At 44.5% G+C, this 16,742-nt stretch overlaps 1 protein-coding gene across 1 annotated transcript in view; it reads right to left on the bottom strand.

Annotated features, from left to right (window-relative positions):
• The window catches only part of NTSR1 (neurotensin receptor 1), a 112,033-nt gene that overhangs the window by 11,373 nt on the left and 83,918 nt on the right, over positions 1–16,742 (bottom strand). The window contains exon 2 of the mRNA XM_035124085.3: positions 6,687–6,888. Coding sequence (XP_034979976.3) covers positions 6,687–6,888 — 202 coding nt within the window. The remainder of the gene's footprint in view (positions 1–6,686; positions 6,889–16,742) is intronic.

Here is a 16,742-nt window from a genome sequence, read left to right as displayed (position 1 = left end):
TTTCCCCCCTTGAATCCTTGATATTTCTGCCCTTAGTTGCTAATACCATCTTAATTTTTGCATGCAGAAAAAATGCACATAGCCCTAAAGACTACACAATCCATGATGCAGTGGGATGTGAAAGGATGGGCATACATTCAGTGAACCATCTATGCCACCTGTTGGTACCTGACAGGCACTTCAGGGGAATGAACACTTTGCTGTGTCAGTGCCATGTGTTTGTTTGTTTCTTCCTGAGGAACTTGAGCAGATTCTCAGAGAACCAGATCCATATCAATGATTATTAGCTATGACAGGTAAATGGATCACCCATGTTTAGAGGCAGTATACCACCAAATGCCACTTACTGGAGGCAAAAATGAAGAGAAGAGAAGCCTTGTTTTCAGAAGCACCCACATAAGCCATGGTGACAACTGTTCCTTTTCATCATCTGCCTCCAGCTTCTTACATTCAGAGGGCCTTCTTGGTAGTGGTCCCCACCCCATGGAATGCCGTCCCATTGGATATCAAGGAGATAAATAACTATACAACTTTCAGAAGATATCGGAAGGCAGTCCTCTATCGGGAAGTTTTTAAAGTTTGATGTTTTATTATGGTTTTATATTTGTTGGAAATGGGATGCGGGTGGCGCTGTGGTCTAAACCACAGAGCCTAGGGCTTGCCGATCAGAAGGTCGGCAGTTCGAATCCCTGCGACGGGGTGAGCTCCCATTGTTCGGTCCCTGCTCCTGCCAACCTAGCAGTTCGAAAGCATGTCAAAGTGCAAGTAGATAAATAGGTACCTCTCCGGCGGGAAGGTAAACAGCGTTTCCGTGTGCTGCTCTGGTTCGCCAGAAGCGGCTTAGTCATGCTGGCCACATGACCCGGAAGCTGTATGCCGGCTCCCTCAGCCAGTAAAGCGAGATGAGCACCACAACCCCAGAGTTGTCCGCGACTGGACTTAACGGTCAGGGGTCCCTTTACCTTTTATTTGTTGGAAGCCGACCAGAGTGGCTGGATCAACCCAGTCAGATGGGTGGGGCACAATTATAGAATCATATATTCACAGAGTTGGAAGGGACCCTCAATGCCAGGCATCCCCAAACTCAGCCCTGCATTGCAGGGGGTTGGACCAGATGGCCTTGAGTAGGCATCCCCGAACTTGGCCCTCCAGATGTTTTGGGACTACAACTCCCATCATCCCTAGCTAACAGAACCAATGGTCAGGGATGATGGGAGCTGTAGTCCCAAAAACATCTGGAGGGCCAAGTTTGGGGATGCCTACTCAAGGCCATCTGGTCCAACCCCCTGCAATGCAGGATTATCTAAATAGATGATCTAATCATCATCATCATCATCATCATCATCATCATCATCATCATCACACGTGGAAGCTCATTTTAGCTGTTAAGGCCAAATGCTATTGACAGACCACCCCTCCTAGGGTGGGGAACCTCAGGCCTCCCTACCTGATCTTTTGAACCTCTTCCCAGGCCACACCCTTCAATGACCTTCTTCAAGGCTAGTGTGTGTACTTGAGCTCTGATAAGGCCTCTTGCTTGTATGGATATCAACAGGGCTGTGGGGCAGCTTTGACTCTTAGGCCTTTAATCACACCAACTGCTACAGAGCATGTAGGACTGCATTTGTTCACATTCATCCATCCCTACCTTTGGCTCTCTTCCCTTCCTCCCACTGCTAAAACCTGGACTGTAAGCTCCTTGCAGGCATAGACCTACCTCTGTTTGTTTGCAGAACTCCGCAAACCCAGACACACATTGATGGTGCTGCATGCATAAGTATACATAAGAACTATAGTCATCTAGAGGCACAATTTTCTGGAGCTCACACAAAAACAAGTTTATCACCTCCAAGGCAGGAAAGGCCCAGTAGCTCTTAGAAAGCCAATGACACCCCAGGTGAGTTCTTTGAAGTTTTCCCACTTGGGTGGTATTGGCAAATGAGCTGAAAAGCTACGATCCCAGGCAGAGCAACCTGTTTAATGAATTGCCAAATGAGCTTCATTCAGAAACTGGCACAAGCCAATAAATTGTTTGGAATTCAATCTGCCTAATTAGCCTGGGGAATTAGCCTGGGGAAGGAAAGGAAAAATAAGCACAGACCTGTGACATGCTGTACATTATTTCACCAATAAAAGTTTTAAATCTTTCCAGAGCTACAGGTTGTTGTTTTTTTGCTGAAGGGTTAGGGCTGATTCAGCTGTGCCCCAGTAATAATAATAATAATAATAATAATTTATACCCTGCTCATCTAGCTGGGTTTTCCCAGCCACTCTGGGCGGCTTCCAACAGAAAACAACAACACGGTGATCCATTAAACATTAAAAGCCTCCCTAAACAGGGCTGCCTTCAGATGTCTTCTAAAAATCTGGTAGTTGTTTTTCTCTTTGACCTCTGCTGGGAGGGCGTTCCACAGGGCGGATGCCACTACTGAGAAGGCCCTCTGCCTCGTTCCCTGTAACTCGGCTTTTCGCAATGAGGGAACCGCCAGATGGCCCTCGGAGCTGAACCTCAGTGTCTGGGCAAAACGATGGGGGTGGAGATGATCCTTCAGGTATACTGGACCGAGTAGAAGCTCGTAGAAGGAAGTTCTGCCATATTTAGACATAGCTGCCCCTTTGCTTGTAAGTGTATAAATGTTTGTGCTTTTTCCTATTTTGTATGCCTCAACTATTTGCAATCCCAAATTTGCTTCTGGATCTTATTGGCCATGCAGCCTGAACCCGCAGGGTATTGGACCCCAGTATTTCCCCAACATACATTTCCTAGGAGGAAACTGTGGCATTAATGTGAAAGCCTCCAATGGGCTCTGTCCTGGCTCTTATTGAGCCTGTGTCTGAATAAACATCTATTCCACAAGTAAGAAACAGATGTTTATTCAGACACAGGCTCAGGAGCAGATACAAAGCTCAAGGGTCATGGTTCAGGAGTTCAAGAGTGGGGCAAGAAGCTTGGAAGTGGACGGAAGCAACAAGTTTCCATGCCCCACCCACCAAGCTTTTAAAGATGAGCCATGGCATGAGGATCAGTGTTCCAGGGTGATAGGAATTGTAGCCCAACAACATTTGGAGAGCTGTGAGTTCCTGAGTCCTGCTGCTAGGAGTGGTAGTTAGAGAGAGTGTCTGTAGATGTGGCATACCCTCTCATTATAATTCATTGGTTTCTGCTGACATTTCCCATGCCAAGGCAGGAATATAGAATCATAGAATCATAGAGTTGGAAGAGACCATAAGGGCCATCCAATCCAACCCCCTGCCAAGCAGGAAACACCATCAAAGCATTCTTGACATATGCCTGTCAAGCCTCTGCTTAAAGACCTCCAAAGAAGGAGACTCCACCACACTCCTTGGCAGCAAATTCCACTGCCGAACAGCTCTTACTGTCAGGAAGTTAAATAAAAAAATTCCTTCAGTAGCACCTTAAAGACCAACTAAGTTTTTATTTTGGTATGAGCTTTCGTGTGCATGCACACTTCTTCAGAAGTTCTGAAGAAGTGTGCATGCACACGAAAGCTCATACCAAAATAAAAACTTAGTTGGTCTTTAAGGTGCTACTGAAGGAATTTTTTTATTTTACTTCGACCCAGACCAACACGGCTACCTACCTGTCAGGAAGTTCTTCCTAATGTTTAGGTGGAAACTTCTTTCTTGAAATTTGAATCCATTGCTCCGTGTCCGCTTCTCTGGAGCAGCAGAAAACAATCTTTCTCCCTCCTCCATATGACATCCTGTCATATATTTGAACATGGCTATCATATCTTCCCCTCTCAAAAAGCACTGCAGTGAAAGTTTGCAGTCTTCCCATCCCTACCTAAGGGGATTGTCAGATCGCAGCAATGGGCACACTTCCAGTTGTAAGGGTGAGAAAGTGGTGGATACCTGAGTGTAACAGGCGGCAATCTGTAATTTTCTGCTACTGCTGTCTAGGTTGTAACCTGGTTTAAATATGAGATTAAACAATAATAACACTGACCAATGATATAATTGGCAGCTACAGTAAATGGAACTGTATAAAGGGAAGTGGATTCTGTTTAAGTAATGAAATAGTGACTGTGTTGAACATGACACGTCGACCTGCATTTTAATTATATTGTAAAATCTAATAAAATATCAATTCAGGGTGGTTGTTTTTTCCCTTTCAGTATTTGCATTGGGAACCCGTTTAGCTAGGACTGCTGCGTTGTTAAAATATTCTTTTGTTCATTCACAGATTAGCAGCTTTAAAAGAAATCCCAGATATGATAATATCTTAACACTGGTAGTTCTTCAAGGATAATGAACTACTAGTTCACATTGAGACCTTAGCAGAAGCTCAAATAGTAATGTGCAGTAGGACAATCATAAGAACAAGAGAAGAAGCTGCTGGATTAGGCCAGTTGCCCATCTAGTCCAGTGTCTTGTTCTCACAGAGGCCAGCCAGATGATCAGGGGAAGCTTGCAAGCAGGATCTGAGTGCAATAGCACTCTCCCATCCCAGCAGTTGGATTCAGTGGAGGTAGAACACAGTATTCCAGGTTAGTCATCATGGATCACAGAGGCTATAGGCAAGAGCAGGCATCCCCAAACTTCGGCCCTCCAGATGTTTTGGCCTACAACTCCCATGATCCCTAGCTAACAGGACCAGTGGTCGGGGAAGATGGGAATTGTAGTCCAAAATATCTGGAGGGCCGAAGTTTGGGGATGCCTGGGCAAGAGCGACTCATTTGGCCTTGCTTGGATCCCAGGATCATGCATTCTGGGACAGCACAGGAAATTTTTGCTATCACTTTTCTTAATAAACATATATCCTTTTTTTTATAATCTATTTTTATTAATTTTCCAATTAAAACACGATTATATCACATTCATTATTTCGAATTATACAAATACATATCAATTAAACCGAATATTATGCCAAATCATATAATATTTTCTGGAGTTCCCATGCTTCAAAAATTTGGGGATTCCTCGCACCCGTCTACTGCCGTCTTTTTCTAAAGTCCAAATCTTCTCTCAAAATCCAAAATAATCCCGATCATTCCCCACCAGTCACTAAAATATTTCTTCTTTCATCCAATTTTTTCACAGCTGCTGAAATAAGTATCAAACGAGAGTTCACATATATTCTTTCTCCTGTGTGAGTTTTAATCGTCCTGCCCCCCCCCATATATCTTCTGTCTGGAATGTCCTGTTGCGTCAGCCTTTCAACACGGAGCAGCGCCATCTTAAAAAGCTTAGATCACTTTCGTTTTCTTAAGCTTTTTATTTTTTAAACCACCGATCTTTGTAAAATTTACAGCTTTTCCAGGCAAAGAAACAGCAGTCACCTTATGTATATACTCTTGATAAGTTTGTGGCTCTCCTTGCCCTGTAGCTGAACTTAGCTTCAGATCGCTGTTCGAATTCAAAGTGCGTCACAACCATAAATCCACCGAACGCATTCCAGGGACTCAGACCATCCAGTTAAAGGGGGGGCCTCTCTCTTCAGTAGTTTTACAACTTCAACGGATATGCTCAGTAGAATAGTTTATAGTTCATTACTCACTCAGGTATTCTTTATCTCTCATTTGTTCCAAACAAACAAGGACGTCCCGTCCGGGAAGGTATGGAGTAACTCGTAGAGTATATGAAAAAAAATAAAAAAGTTCGCTTCCCTTCTCGTTACGTCCCCATCAATCTTTCTTCCAGATAAAATACAGCTTTGACTTCTCACCCTCAGCAGCACAAATTCCTTGGCAGTAAACAGAGCTTCTTCCCCTCCTTCCGAAGCATGTCCATGAATACGCCTAATTATCTTCTTTAATCATGGAGATCCCGCTCTGCAAGTTGGCGTCCGGGAGATCCGACATTTCATGAGTGCTCTCAGCCCAGGCCCCCCCCACTCCTTGAACAGTCGGAGTGGGTTTGGGGGCATCGCGGGCCCGTGGCCCCTCTCCGTAACCCCCGGAGAGGTAAGGGGGTTGCCTTTAACTCCCCTGGCAACCGCCGAATTCCTCATGAAGGTCGGAGGGATGGAACAAGGGTCAGCCATTCCTGCAGGCGGAAGCGGAACTCCCATATATCCATGTGTTTTCAAGGAGAAGGTGTACAGTGGAGACCTCCTCCAGTGTACACAGTAACACAGTTTTCAATGTATCTTCTAAGCAACACCAGTGCTTAGAATGCAATCCAAGATGTCCCATTTAATAAGAGGTAGTTGAAAGACTTGAGCAATCCCCCTAACAGTGAACTCAGGTGTGGAGTGCCGATATAGTTTGAGCCAACATGGAGCTACTCATTATCAAGAGCAGGCATCCCCAAACTGCGGCCCTCCAGATGTTTTGGGCTACAACTCCCATGATCCCTAGCTAAGAGGACCAGTGGTCAGGGATGATGGGAATTGTAGTCCAAAACATCTGGAGGGCTGAAGTTTGGGGATGCCTGATCAAGAGGGAGGCCTCAATATACTAACGGGAACTTTGAAGGTATCTCCACAAACTTTGCCATCCACACACAGTCCATGAAGTATGATGGCAGCCGTTATGCTAGCGTAAAGCAAAGAGGAGTTGGAAAATGCTTCATCAGTGAGGTGGGCATTCTGGAAGTTTGTTTTGAGAAGCTTAATAGCTGGTACGGTAACTTTCAAGTCTCACGTGCCAGACCTCAGCAAAAGAAAGTCTGTCAAGATATGCAGGAATCTAGGAAGAGGGCTTAAAGAGAAAGGAACTTACGTAAGACTCGGACGCCGTGCTTCAGGGCTTGTACACGGCCAGGCTCCATGGACATGCTGAGCATTGTTTGCTGCCCTCCAATAGTGCACACCTGGTTTTCTTGTGCGGCTTGCTTGAACATGATGATGAGCTGGTTGGCAATTATGGAGTTCAAGACGGAGATGACAACCATTGGGAAAACGAAGGAGATGAAAGCGTTGACCTGGATGAGAGAGGACAGATATCATCATCATCATCAACAACAACAACAACTTTATTGCACTAGCCAAAGGCCATGGCATCATTTGCAAAGGGAACAAAAAGAAAAGCAACAATAGCCATAAAAAAGCATAAAAACACCCAGCACTGCAGATACAATAAACCACCATCACTTCTCCTAAAAATTATTTGTTGCATACGATAGAGTGGCAAGGGGTTCTCAGGTAGAATGTGCCAGCTTAAATGTCTGAATCACCTTTGCAATTGACCACTATTTCTTCTAGTTCTTTCACCTGATCTTCTTAGCTGCCAATGCATATACAGTCATACCTCAGTTTAAGTACGCTTCGGTTTGAGCATTTTCAGTTTAAGTACTCTGCGGACCCATCTGGAACGGATTAATCCACTTTCCATTACTTTCAATGGGAAAGTTCACTTCAGGTTAAGTACGCTTCAGGTTAAGTACGGACCTCCAGAACCAATTACACTCATACTTCGGGTTAAGTACGCTTCAGGTTGAGTACTCCGCGGACCCACCTGAAACGAATTAATCCACTTTCCATTACTTTCAATGGGAAAGTTCGCTTCAGGTTAAGTACGCTTCAGGTTAAGTACAGACTTCTGGAACCAATTGTGTACTTAAACCGAGGTACCACTGTAGTGCTATTTTATAAGTTACAAAGTCATCAGTATCACTCAGCAGCCATTTCACCCTTTCCACCCTGTTTGAGTGTGTTCCATTCATGAGCAGGGGTTTTATAAATTGGTCTCTTGGTTCTATATATAGTGGGCATTGCAATAGACAGTAGTACAGTCCTCTACACAAGGTTGCCCACACAGACTGAGTCTCTCCTTGTACTGTACTTTGCCATATCGACCATCCACCCCCTGCCGAGGGCATCGATTGGAATCGTAATTCTGTAAAAGTGATTCTTAGTACGGCAAGTGGGAGCTTTGTCAAATAACTAGCTCGGATGTCTTCCGTTTTGATAACTGGGAACCTTTCTACATCGGACCTGAAGAGACAATCTCTTAAGTGCGTCTTATCCAGGGGTCCCCAAACTATGGCCCGGGGGCCGAATGCGGCCCACGTGAGCCAATTGTGTGCCCCCCGCCGACCCCCGCTGGCACGCTGCGGTTGCCCATCTCTGGGTTGGTGGGGCGGCAGAAATAGCTTGTGCACACGCACGAGGGCCTGAGGGCGGGGGAACACGCTCCCATACACACGTGCACAAGCTATTTCTGGTGCCGCGCCGACCCGGAAGTGCCCTGGAAATGATGTCTGCACATGCGCAGAAGCCATTTCCAGCGCCACGCCAGAAAAAGTGAGTGCATGTGCGCATGGGAACGTGTTTCCCCGCCCTCTGGCCCGCCACGCAATCGGCGCCAGAGGAACCGGCCCGAAGCCGGGTAAGTTTGGGGACCCCTGGTCTTATCCATCTTCATGATCACCTGAAGATCTTGTAATTGATATTGGGTCAAGAGGCATTGGATGCCATCCTTCCAACATCACCACCACCACCACCACCCTAGCACTGATGACACTAATGAGGAGAAATGCAGAGAGAAGAAACACCATGGTGCACCTGCAGGAGCACAACCGAACGCCTTCCTCTGCCCCAGCTGCAACAAAACATGTCTCTCACACACCGGTCTCTACAGCTACAGCAGGTGCTGTAACTGTCCAACAGTTTGACTTCACCCCAAAGGCACTCTCCTCCATTTTGTCTCAAGATAGATGGATCCCAATCCAATCCAATGAATTACCTTCTAAATCACCATATCAGGGCAATTTACATGTAAGATAACTAAAAAAAAAACCCAGTTAAAACAAACAAAGCAAAGCAAAACAAACAAGATATACCTTTAAAACAAGACAAAAACCCAGCAAAGGTGACACTGGAACTAAAGACCCATATATTCTGTGGGAAAGCCTGCTGGAACCAGCATTCCTTCAATTGTTTTTGGAATTTGCATATAGTGGCTGCCTGTTGTATCTCAGCAGGAATGCTACTGTGGAGCAGGCTTTTGGGATATTTGGAAATTATCCGGCAGATTGCAGTGATCTACTGGGCGTATAACTGATAAAGCAGTAACTTGTCCCTGAATTTATATGCTAGTACCGGAACCTTGAACTTGGCCCAGTAGCAGATTGGCAGCTAGGGCAAATTCCGCAAACAAGGTGTTGTCCGCTGTTGGTAGGTTACAACTAAAAGTGTGTGTGTGTGTGTGTGTGTGTGTGTGTGTGTGTGTGTGTGTGTGATTTTTATTATTTTTCCATTTAATGATATGCAATCATAACATTATTATCCTTTTTATCTCTCTGGCTCTTTAGAGCCCATCGATTGCCTTCCCTCCCACCTCATGGCTTTCAAAATCAACCTTTATATCATTGCATTTTATACATTTTCCAATTCTAATTTCACTTATTACGAAAAGACATTGAAGTTTAACTTAAAAGAAAAGGGGAGAAAGTTTCTCATTACAAGTCTTCAGACAACCCTGCTAGTGATGTTAATTGCTTACAGTAATCTTTCAAATATCGTATAAATTTACTCCAGTTCTTTTGGAATACTTGATCACGCTGGTTTCGGATTTTTCCTGTCAGCTTTGCCAGTTCCACAAAGTCCATCATTTATTGTTTGCCACTCTTCTTTAGCTGGTAATACTTGTTATTTCCATTTTTGGGCTAAGAGAATTCTTGTTGCTGTTGTTGCGTACATAAAGGTAAAGGTATAGGTAAAGGGACCCCTGACCATTAGGTCCAGTCGTGACCGACTCTGGGGTTGCGCGCTCATCTCGCATTATTAGCCGAGGGAGCCGGCGTATAGCTTCCAGGTCATGTGGCCAGCATGACAAAGTCGCTTCTGACAAACCAGAGCAGCACATGGAAACGCCGTTTACCTTCCCGCTGTAGCGGTTCCTATTTATCTACTTGCATTTTGACGTGCTTTCGAACTGCTAGGTTGGCAGGAGCTGGGACCAAGCAACGGGAGCTCACCCCGTCAGAGGGATTCGAACCGCCGACCTTCTGATCAGCAAGCCCTAGGCTCAGTGGTTTAACCACAGCGCCACCTGGGTCCTGTTGCGTACATAAACAGTCTTTTATCTTCCTTTAGTATTTCTTTACCTAGTTGCTATGTTCTACACCAGCTATTGCCTCTGGATCCAACCATAAGGGTTACTCCACATAATGAACAGCCAAAAGAGGCTGGTACTGATATTTTGTTTGCCTTTGTTGGTGTTGGGAACATTAGCAATGGCTAGGAACTGGGTAATGGGCGTTAAATTTAACAGGGCACACAAGTGGTTGTTGAATTAATTTAAATACTGCTAATGTCAAAATACGCATCTCAGCAACTTAGAAGTATAAAAACGGTTATATAACCATTGAAACATATACATCCATAAACACATCACACAATTGGAATGCACCATAGGGCACTCCCATTCAAATATTAAAATATAAACAACTTATTAAAACAAGCAATAAAACAACCCCATTGAGTGCAATCTTTCCTATGAAAAGTTGCATCCTCATCAAGAGCATCATGAATTATATTCTAGAAACTATGACTGCAAAAAATAGAGGAAGCTGGAAGGAAAAAAGGAAAGGTGCAGTTCTTTTCCTTCTATTCTTTCTTTAAGGAATGGTTGATCAAATAGGGAGATGGACAGGAATGTCAAAGCTCACAAAATGTATTTGCCTAAGAGACAGCAGACAGCACTTTGAGACTTTTTTGCATTAATGGTTTCCCTTTTACCGGCTTCATAAAAGAAAATGCAGTTTGAAGTTTGACTTGTATAAAAGCCTTTTCCATATTGCAAATATTATATGTTTCCGTGCTTCTGTCTTTTTTCCATACTTGGCAGAAGAAGAAAAAGTTGCTTCTAAGGAATTAAGTTTTTGTCCATGAATGTTTTTGCACCACACACCAAAAAAATGGTTAGCTTTTGAGTTGTTGTTGTTTTTTAAATAGAGGATTAGACAAATACATTGTTGACCAGCCTATCAATAGCTGCTAAAAAGACCGACTTAAAAAGCTCAACAATTTGCAACCCTATTGATGAATACATAAAGACATTATATATTAGAATGGGGAAAAACCATATAAACATTAACATATTCCCTCCACCAGTGTGGTGTAGTGGTTAAGAGCAGTAGGCTCCTCCACATGCAGCTGCTGGGTGACTTGGGCTAGTCCCACTTCTCTGAAGTCTCTCAGCCTCACTCACCTCACAGAGTGTTTGTTGTGGGAGAGGAAGGGAAAGGAGAATGTTAGCCGCTTTGAAACTCCTTCGGGTAGTGATAAAGCGAGATATCAAATCCAAACTCCTCCTCCTCCTCCTCCTCCTCCTCCTCCTCCTCCTCTTCATAGCTGCCTTCCTCCAATGATAGTGGCAACAACATTGGCAGCACAGTAACAAAAACCAATAGTATACTCCCATCCACTGACCAGCAGAGAAAAATAAAAACTCAACACTCCTCTCTTTAGCCCTAATCCAGAGAAATCTGCCATGTCAACCTCACTCAGATATTTCCTGGGCTCCCAAACCTGGCAAAGTACTCAGTGCCCATATATTGTTGGTACTCCCAGTGCATCACCTCATTCTCTAAATTAGAGATAAACCTGTGATGGAAATTTCAGAGTGGCGGGGAATATGAAATCTTCAACTATAGAACACATGCATTCAAGAGGCAAAACCTTGGGTACAGGGTTGGACTAAATTAAAGTTTATGGTCTATTTACTCCACCGTTGCTCCCATGTTAACTACCATAAGCATTTGAACTTCTTATCTACTGTAAATAGGCAGCAGGATCCCTTTGGGCTGCTGTGGTGCAAGTTAACACTTTGCGATATCAATGATTCCTGATGCACAATTGCTGGTTCACTCATCTTTTTTTTTTATTAAAAAATATATATATTATAACCTGGGCTCTCCTTGAACTCCATTTTATTCTTTTCCCTCTAGAAAGCTGTCTTCTTTGTGTGTGAAGTTTAATGATTAGTCTCTATACCCTGTGATCCCATTAGCCAATAACCTCTGCCCCAGAGGATTGAAATTGATTGAACAAACAAATCCAAGTTATAGCATTTCTGAAACCCTCAGTATGCGTTTTTCAATAAAGCAAACACTACTGATATTAACTTGTGCTTGACTCTGAAGGAAACTCAAACATTGAATGCAATCAAGATCTGTTGCATGTCAACCAATGTGTAGCCATATCTTCAATAGAACCTTAAATTTCTTTGAAATGAGTATACTTATCACAGCACCCATCAAATAATGGTGAAAACCATTGCTCTGTGAGGTTGCTCAGACCCCTGCCGCCTCTCCCTAGAATTACAGCTTCCAGTGTTTCTAGGCTGGGTGCTGTGAAAAGTTTAGAGCTGGTTTAGATTTGTAGGATAGCCGTGCTCTTATTAAGGAAGCATGTGGGATGCAGGTGGTGCTGTGGTCTAAACCACTGAGCCTCTTGGGCTTGCCGATCAGATGTTTGGCGGTTCGAATCCATGCAACAGGGTGAGCTCCCGTTGCTCTGTCCCAGCTCCTGCCAACCTAGCAGTTCGAAAGCACACTAGTGCAAGTAGATAAATAGGTACCCCTGTGGCAGGAAGGTAAAGGGTGTTTCTGTGAGCTACGGTGTTCCGTTGCGCCAGAAGTGGTTTAGTCATGCTGGCCACATGACCTGGAAAGCTGTCTGTAGACAAATGGCAGTTCCCTAGGCCTGAAGTGAGATGAGCGCTGCATCCCATGGTCTCCTTTGACTGGATTCAACCATCCAGGAGTCCTTTACCTTTACCTTTTTAAGGAAGAAACAAAATAAAAAAAATCATTCCAGTAGCACCTTAGAGACCAACTAAGTTTGTTATTGGCATGCAGTATGCAGATGACACCCAGCTCTACCTCTCTTTTAAATCAGAACCAGTGAAGTTGGTGAATGTCCTGTGTGAGTGCCTGGAGGTGGTTGGAGGATGGGTGGTGGCTAACAGATTGAGGTTGAATCCTGACAAGACAGAATTATTGTTTGGGGGGGACAGGAGGCGGGCAGGTGTGGAGGACTCCCTGGTCCTGAATGGGGTAACTGTGCCCCTGAAGGACCAGGTGTGCAGCCTGGGAGTCATTTTGGACTCACAGCTGTCCATGGAGGCGCAGCTTAATTCTGTGTCCAGGGCAGCTGTGTACCAGCTCCATCTGGTACGCAGGCTGAGACCCTACCTGCCTGTGGACTGTCTCGCCAGAGTGGTGCATGCTCTAGTTATCTCCCGCTTGGACTACTGCAATGTGCTCTACGTGGGGCTACCTTTGAAGGTGACCCAGAAACTGCAATTAATCCAGAATGCAGCAACTAGACTGGTGACTGGGAGTGGCTGCTGGGACCACATAACACTGGTCCTGAGAGATCTACATTGGCTCCCAGTAGGTTTCTGAGTCAACCACCTATATCTGACTCCCTACGTGATGGGCAGGAGTCAGATATAGTCGGATAAATTCCAATGCCTAAGCCAATGCTGCTCACATTCTGTAACCAATAAAGTTGTGGCCTAAATTTGCCCAATAACCATTAACCTAATATCCATGTCCTTGTGTCTTCTTCATCAATGAGGGGGTGGCTTCGGGGTCTTGACACACAAAAGGCAGGCTATGGGCAAGAACTGATTCAGACCAGCTTATTCACAACTTTCTCATTCCTGGGGTTTGTGTGCTTCCTAGCTTTAAACAACAACAGCACACTATTACTTTCTTCTTATGAAACAGGACAGCAGATGAACTATGTTCTCTCTCCATGGAAATAATTTAACCAAGGCTTGGGAGATGTCATAAACAGGCAAGAGTGGGGCTGGAATTGTTTATGGCTACCACAAAACCATGTCACGAATTGAAGCTTCACGGGAGAGGCACCTCCCTAGATTAATTGACTTGTCACGGTTCAGAATTCCTGGAAAAATTTATAATATTGGGCCTGTTTACTAGATATTTCTTAAACCATTAAACTTGGGTTGCTAGCAGTAAAACTTGTAATGATTTTCTCTCTCTTTTTTTGCCAACTTGCAAAGGGCAGGCTGATACCATTTCCCAAAATGCACTGCTTTCCACCACATCCAATTATTCCCGCATAATTGGATACAGCTTCTGCTCAAGCACTCCTGCTGTCTAGTCAGTCTATCCTGCCTGTCATCAAATTATGGGTTTGTGAAACTTGCCCTTTGTGCATCCACATATCTTTTCCATTTCCCGGGCATGCTTGAGATTGATCCAGAAAACTGGGGGGCATAACTTTTGCAACGCTGATCCAAATCCTGGATCCACTGCAAATCCAACACGTTATTCTTCTGCTCCTGAGGCCATTCTGCATGATAACCCTACTAAGCACAAAACTCCAGACAGCATAAATCATAATCTTATTTATTTTATTTATATCCCACTTACTATAAAATTTTTTCTTGAAGCGACTTGTAATTTCTTTTTCCTTTTTAAAAAGCATAAATACCAAATTTAAAATATATATAAAAATTGTCCAGTAGCACCTTAAAGACCAACTAACTTTGTTCTTGGTATAAGCTTTTGTGTGCATGCACACTTCTTCAGATACAGTGGAACCTCGGTTTACAACTACCTCTGTTTATGAATGCCTCCGTTTACGAACGCCGCGGACTCGGAAGTGTTTACGTCTGGGTTCCGCGGCATTGGATGCACAGATCGCTTCTGTGAAGCTCGGGCATGTGCAGAAGTGATCTGCGCAGTGTGTGCATGCACAGAAGTGGTCTATCGGCGCTTTGCGCACGTGCAAAAGCGTGCCTTCGGGGAGTGAATGCCTCTGTTTACGAACGCCTCCATGGAACGGATTGCATTCGTAAACCGAGGTTCCACTGTACACTGAAACAGAAGTCACCAGACCCTTATGTATAGTGGGAGGAAGTAGGACTAATTGCAGTTGTTAACAGTCCTCAACAGGTTTACCACACCCATTGAGCCAATCACCCATCTCCTACTACCCTCCTGAGAAAAATCCCACCCCACCCTCCCACTATATATAAGGGCCTGGTGACTTCTGTTTCAGTGTATCTGAAGAAGTGTGCATGCACACGAAAGCTTATACCAAGAACAAACTTAGTTGGTCTCTAAGTTTTTTTTAAAAGTTTTTTTAGTTTTTTAATTTTTTATATATATATTTCGACTGCGGCAGACCAACACGGCTACCTACCTTAATTTAAAATAATCAGAATAGAAAAATAATGATTAACTAAAGGTGCTCAACCTGCAGCCACCTAAAAAGCTAACATTCCATCACACCCAAATAAAAGATGAACACCAATTTAGAGGGAAATGCCTGGGTGAAGAGGAATGCCTTCACCCAGTATCTAAAGGCTGATAGTGATGGTGCGAGGGCATCTCTCTGGGGAGAGCTTTCCAGTTGGGAAACCACCAATGGGAATTGATTCTTGCAGAATCAGGACTGGCCCAAGCCCACCCAAGAGGTGGCTGAGGCAGCCACTTTCCAGTGAGATCTTGCCAAAATCTCATGAGATCTCATAGAGCACCGCACAAGATCTCATGAGATTTTGACAGGACGGGCCATTGCTGCTGCTTTGCAGATGCCTTCCCACAACCCAGGTAAGGCAGGCTGTGGTGGTGACAGTGGGGTGACACCTTCCTGTTTTGCCTCAGGTGGCAAAATGGGACATGCAAAGTCCTTGCCTGCAATAAAACATGAGTCTGGAGCGGCTCCATAATAATATTTACCTGTCCCTCCTCTAATCTCAGTTTCTCCGGATTAGCTTTATCATTAGCTGCTCGGAACTATTATTTCTCCAAATATTTTGTCTTGCTTCAATTGATTGCCGCATCATAGGTCCAAAGAGTGAGAAATTGGGGGCTGGTCTGAGAGTAGTGGTCAATCAGCGGAGCGGGATATAATAATTTCAGCAGTGTGGGATGGCAATCAGGCCCTGGAGCCTCCGCGCTGTAGAAAGATCACCTTTGGTGAGAATGCATTGGCTGAAGCATTTAGTGGAAATGCACAGCAATAGATTGGGGCCAATCCCATCTTGGCTACTCGCAGATATCAGGAGTGTTTGAGTGTTAAATTCCCTACTGGAAATGAGCCAACAGTGCCTCATATTTGCTGCCAGCAAGACAAAACGAGGCACTAACTGACTTCCATCCGGCTATCAGGCTGCTGATCACTGGGGGTGAAAAGCAATTTGGTTGCCTCATCGCTAACATTTGAGAGACACAATTATTTCTTCAGGATCAAAGTAATTTCCAGTATTTATGAAATAGCTAGCCATCAGACTCCACTCCCCATCTGACCTGGGTTGACCTGCAGCTGCTGTGTGAAATAATTGGATAGCATTGACCTGAGAATGGAGGGGTTGGGTTGGGGGGCGGGAAGGGGAAGGGGAAGGGGAAGAGGAAGACTGCTGCCACTTTCACCTACCATTCCAAGAAACAGAGAGAAGCTGTATTTCCAACCACCTAGGTGAGAAGTCTACAATTTAGTTCAAATATATAAAAGGATGTCATGTAGAGGAGGGAGAAAGGTTGTTTTCTGCTGCTCCAGAGAAGCAGACACGGAGCAATGGATTCAAACTATAAGAAAGAAGATTCCACCTAAACATTATGAAGAACTTCCTGACAGTAAGAGCTGTTCGGCAGTGGAATTTGCTGCCAAGGAGTGTGGTGGAGTCTCCTTTGGAGGTCTTTAAGTGGAGGCTTCACAGCCATATGTCAGGAATGCTTTGATGGTGTTTCCTGCTTGGCAGGGGGTTGGACTGGATGGCCCTTGTGGTCTCTTCCATCTCTATCATTCTATGATTCTATTATTCTAGTTGACCCCACCCCTACTCTTC

Source organism: Zootoca vivipara, chromosome 7 (genome assembly GCF_965207765.1).
Source record: "Zootoca vivipara chromosome 7, rZooViv2.hap1.1, whole genome shotgun sequence".
In the NCBI taxonomy this organism is placed as follows: domain Eukaryota; kingdom Metazoa; phylum Chordata; class Lepidosauria; order Squamata; family Lacertidae; genus Zootoca; species Zootoca vivipara.
Note: the sequence above shows the minus strand (reverse complement) of the source record. Positions and strands in the feature narration are given on the sequence as shown.